The sequence below is a fragment of the Glycine max genome, chromosome 18 (genome assembly GCF_000004515.6).
Source record: "Glycine max cultivar Williams 82 chromosome 18, Glycine_max_v4.0, whole genome shotgun sequence".
Classification (NCBI taxonomy): domain Eukaryota; kingdom Viridiplantae; phylum Streptophyta; class Magnoliopsida; order Fabales; family Fabaceae; genus Glycine; species Glycine max.
In genome coordinates, this window is record NC_038254.2 from 18,175,518 (window position 1) to 18,180,035 (window position 4,518).

The 4,518-nt window shown below is 28.0% G+C and overlaps 1 protein-coding gene across 1 annotated transcript; it reads right to left on the reverse strand.

Moving 5' to 3' along the window:
- Positions 1-2,016: 2,016 nt before the first annotated feature.
- LOC100527828 (uncharacterized) lies at positions 2,017-3,372 on the reverse strand. Its single transcript, NM_001251146.2, has 5 exons — positions 3,143-3,372; positions 2,939-3,027; positions 2,744-2,821; positions 2,563-2,633; positions 2,017-2,437 (listed from the first exon to the last, which is right to left on the reverse strand). Exons 1-5 carry the CDS (start codon positions 3,303-3,305, stop codon positions 2,170-2,172), a joined length of 669 nt encoding a protein of 222 aa, NP_001238075.1. The 5' UTR covers positions 3,306-3,372; the 3' UTR covers positions 2,017-2,169.
- Positions 3,373-4,518: the final 1,146 nt, after the last annotated feature.

Sequence of the window (4,518 nt, forward strand, 5' to 3'; positions counted from 1 at the left end):
TTGTGTAAGCTATTTAAATACACGAGATATTGTCAAAAACTTTTTTACTTTTAACAATAATCCTACTGAGATTTTAATTTGTGAATTCATACATAGTTACATACTACTTCAGCCACCACCGCTGATCCTAACGGGTTAAAAAAAATACAAAACTTTCACAAATCAAAATGTTTGATTTATTTTTAAGTTGGATACATCACTTAATTTTTTCAGTTATATTTTTGGATGTTCAATTCAAGAACTACGCTAACGGAAACAGATCAAAAGGAGAAAATCATTCAAGTTTGAAGCTCAGAAAAAGTGCCTAGCTAAGTTAGCCAATATGAAAAAATTCTCAACCACATTAATTTTAAGATTGAATTAGGGTAGCATTACTTGGCAGATGTTGAAGGAGTGTGATAAGAATCACATATATGATCATGCTTCAATTGGGTCATGAGAGCACCTGGTAATTATAGGAATCTTGACTATTGTTAATAAGGCTATTAGCTTCGTCAGAATGGAATAGACCGAAAAAGACATAATCTATAGGCCTAGCAAAGAGAAGAGAGAAAACCAAAACAAGCTCAGCAGTAGACACATCAACAACTGTCCATGCATGCCAGTGTCACACTTGGTTGAGTAACTTCTCTTGAATGTTTCATGTGCCAATGCTTTTTTGTTTTCAACAGTTTTGATTTCCAAAGTTGCATCGGTAAATAATATTTCCTAAGTCTAATAATTGTCGTATCAAAAAGAAAATAAATTATTCTAAAATAATTGTTTTTTTAATTTTTAAAGTAACCTTAATTATTTTTTATTTATATCATTTATAATATTAGTAATATGAATTACAAAAACAAAGAAATTAATAATAATAAGTGATGCCAAAAATGGATTAGAAGTTAAAAATAGTGATAGGAAAAAAGATTAAAACGTACGCTGTACGCTGGGGATCCCTAGTTTACCCTGGTCCAGCAGCAATGACCAAATATTCCAATTCCACATGGGAAAAAGGTTTGGTAATATAGCATAGTAAACGGATTATGGCAGAAAACCCTCCTCGACAACTAGACAAGCCCCCTCTGAACCCACTACACTTTCCTACCCTCTTCGTTACAGAGACACTTCAAAAACATATCCAATTCACATCCCTATTCTTGCGTTATTCTTCATAGCAACAAGATCTTGCACACTTATATTCCATCCCAGTCATGTTATCTGGTTATCAAATAATTGACACGAGACCCGTCTACAACTGTTTTCATCTCCTTTATTTTTTTAGTATCATTCTCCTAACTTAAAAAATAAATTATTTTTTTTATTGTTCTCCTTTAATTTTTATAATTAGCATGAGACAATCATATTTAAATTAAATAAAATAATATAATTATTATGAGAAATAATTTTTTTTTCAATTTAATGCAACTGTATGCTTGAGACTTTGAAATCATGATATATAATAGTTGATTCACACGTTAAATAAATATCTTCTCATGTCAATATATAGTCTGCGGTACACAACTTTTTCCTATTTTATCTGGTTCACATAATGGATGCGTTTGTTTAAATTTTAAAAAAATAAATTTATAATAAACACTTTTAATAAAAGTCTTTTTTGAAAAAATAGATAAAATTTATTTCTTAAAATAAGTGCAAAAATTATTTTTAAGTAAAAATAGTTTAAACATGACACACTAAAAAATAAAAAAATATTCATTTTATTTTATTAAAATAAGTATTTATTTTAGTAAATAAGTTTCAACAAACTAGCCTAATTTCCAATCCTAAATCCATCTCTCTCGTCCAACCAACATTACTTTATTTCCTTCTCCCCTTTTTTACACTTCCCAGTTAATTTTGATGACCAATCCATGCAAACTCACAAAAGAGCTTAATCTTTTTGCTCACTTTTTACTTTTACCCTTTTGGAAAGAAAAATCAGTAACATAATCAGTCAATTATTTTCAGTATTAAGTGAACAACTTTATTAATCAATTAACCTTCATATATAAACAATTAAAATAACTGAGTAAAAATAAGAAGAGGGGAGCGCAACAAAAACCGTTACAATTAAACGAGGAGGTAATTGCAATTTGAACCCTAAAAGGGAAAAACAACAAATCCAAAGATTGCAGCAGTAGTGCCTACAGGAATGAGAAAAGAAAAACAGCAAATTGCTAGAGTATATCAATCAGTGTTGGTCATTTTAAGCCGTCTGATTGGAGAGTCAATCACTGAGCTGAGTGAAGATGGAAGTGGTGATGAGGAAATGGACGGTGGTGATGATGGCGACACATCAGAGGTGTCCAATAGCTTCCTCTTGTTGATCCCTTCCCTCTCTTCTTGGCTTAATTCACCCCTAACCTCCTTTGTTGTCATGTAATCCTTCAAACGCTTCACATCAGATAACTTCACTGGCTTCACTATGAAATCCTCTGCACCCTCCTCCAAACATCTGCAAAATTTTCCAAAATTCCAAATCTTATTCATTATTTTTTTTTCTAATGTTGAATCAATTCAAGACTCAGAAAAGAAAACTCAAAAAATAATAGACATATAGAATAAGAAACATAAGGATACCTGTCTATGCGTGGCAAAACGTTTTCAGATGACATAATAACCACAGGCGTTTCCTTGAAAGTAGATGATTCCTGTTCCAAGTTAACACTTTTCAATCAACCCTTGTTAAAAAACCAATTTTTATTCTATAGTAAGATTATATAATGTGGAAAATGAAGGATCATTGTTTAAATTTCCTAACCTTGATTCTCTTGAGTAATTCATAACCGGTCATTCCGGGCATACAATAGTCTGTGATGATTAGATCTACCTTCAAACCCTGTTAGGGAAAAATAACAACCCAAATTATTATGGTTTCGTTCTAATGTGAAATTTTCATTTTCAGGGAAAATGAAATTGAATTAATTAATTAATTCCCTATTATAATAATACATACCACAAAACCATTAGTTTCAGAGGGTATTTTCTGCTCGTCCAATAGTCCAAGCAATTGCAGTGCTCTCAGCCCACTATCCACAGCAGTAACTGCAATTTATTAAAAAAAAAAAAAACTTCAATCTTCAACAAGCATCCAAAAAATGAAAAAATAATTAAGTACACTAAAAGGGTGTTTTAAAAAAAATTATTTGAGAGCACTAACCTTTACAGGCTAAGACTTTGAGCAAGTGTTCGATGACTTTGCGATCAACGGTGCTGTCATCAACGGCTAAAACATGAACCTCTTCGGATTGGTTCTGTTTGAGGCCGAAACCGTTGATGTTTTCTGGCATCCTCGGCCAAGAAACGACGCTGTTAGAGTCCATTTCTTGCTTCGAGGATAGAAAAAGTGAACAGAGAGAGAAAGACAAAGACAGAGACGAAGGAATCCTCAACGTAACTTGGGTGCTTAGATCTTAAATACGGCTTACTGTAATATCTATAATAATAATAATAAAAAATACCTTATTTGGTGTATATATTTTGTTAAATTATTTTATCTTTTATTAATTTTTAAATTTTTTTTATTTTTCTCCTAATAATTATTTACTACTCTAATGTTTGTTAGTGTTTTTTTACTTTTAATTATTTTTCTTTTTTAACTTTAACTAAAATAAATAAAGAGTTACGGAATGTTTCTCTACTACTAATAATAATGATGTAAGTTTTCCTACCAATCTATTAATTATCATGTCGTTTTTCTTTCACTTTTTTTGTCTAACACATTTATGGGAAACTTTGACAAGGGAAATAAACTATTTTCATACTTGTTAAAAAAAGAAGATAAAAATTTTAAATTAACAATTAAAAATTTGAAAAGTAAAATGTTTGCTATCTAAAATTGTAATGTTTAATATTATAAATCATAAATATACTTTTATAAAGATGTTAAACAAAATTATTTATTATTTTTTTACCATAACTTTTAATTTTTCAGTTTTTGGAAAAGGACAGTTTAATTTTTCAAAAAATAAATTTGTAAAAGTATTTTCTAAATATAAGAGATTCTTATAATATTAATTGAGTTCTATGTACTAATAACAATTTTACATTCTTGTATAATCACAAATTACAATGTTACTTTAAAATAATTATTGTAAAAATAAATTGAGATGAAATAAGATCTAAAACTTTTTATCATATTAGTGACTGATCTTTTTTCCATATAAATTTGTGAATATTAAGAATAAAATCTTATCTTTCTCATTATTAGTATAAAACTTAAATTTGAAATCCACTGATGGTATAAAATGTTTTTAAACAATAATCTAATATAAATTGTTATTTATGATAAAATTGTTAACTTTTATAATTATTACTTCAAATGTTATATCTAAGATTATTTTCTAATTGATTTATGGTAAAAACATAGCGCATGAAAATTAAATTCTTAAAAATAAAATTATCTTGTAATAATTAATATATTTATTTTTTATGTTATTCTTTAAATGAAATTAAAAATAATTAAACAATTTATAAATTTTCTTATAAATTCTTATTTCCTAAATTTTTATTTTTTAAAAAAATAATTAAATTATG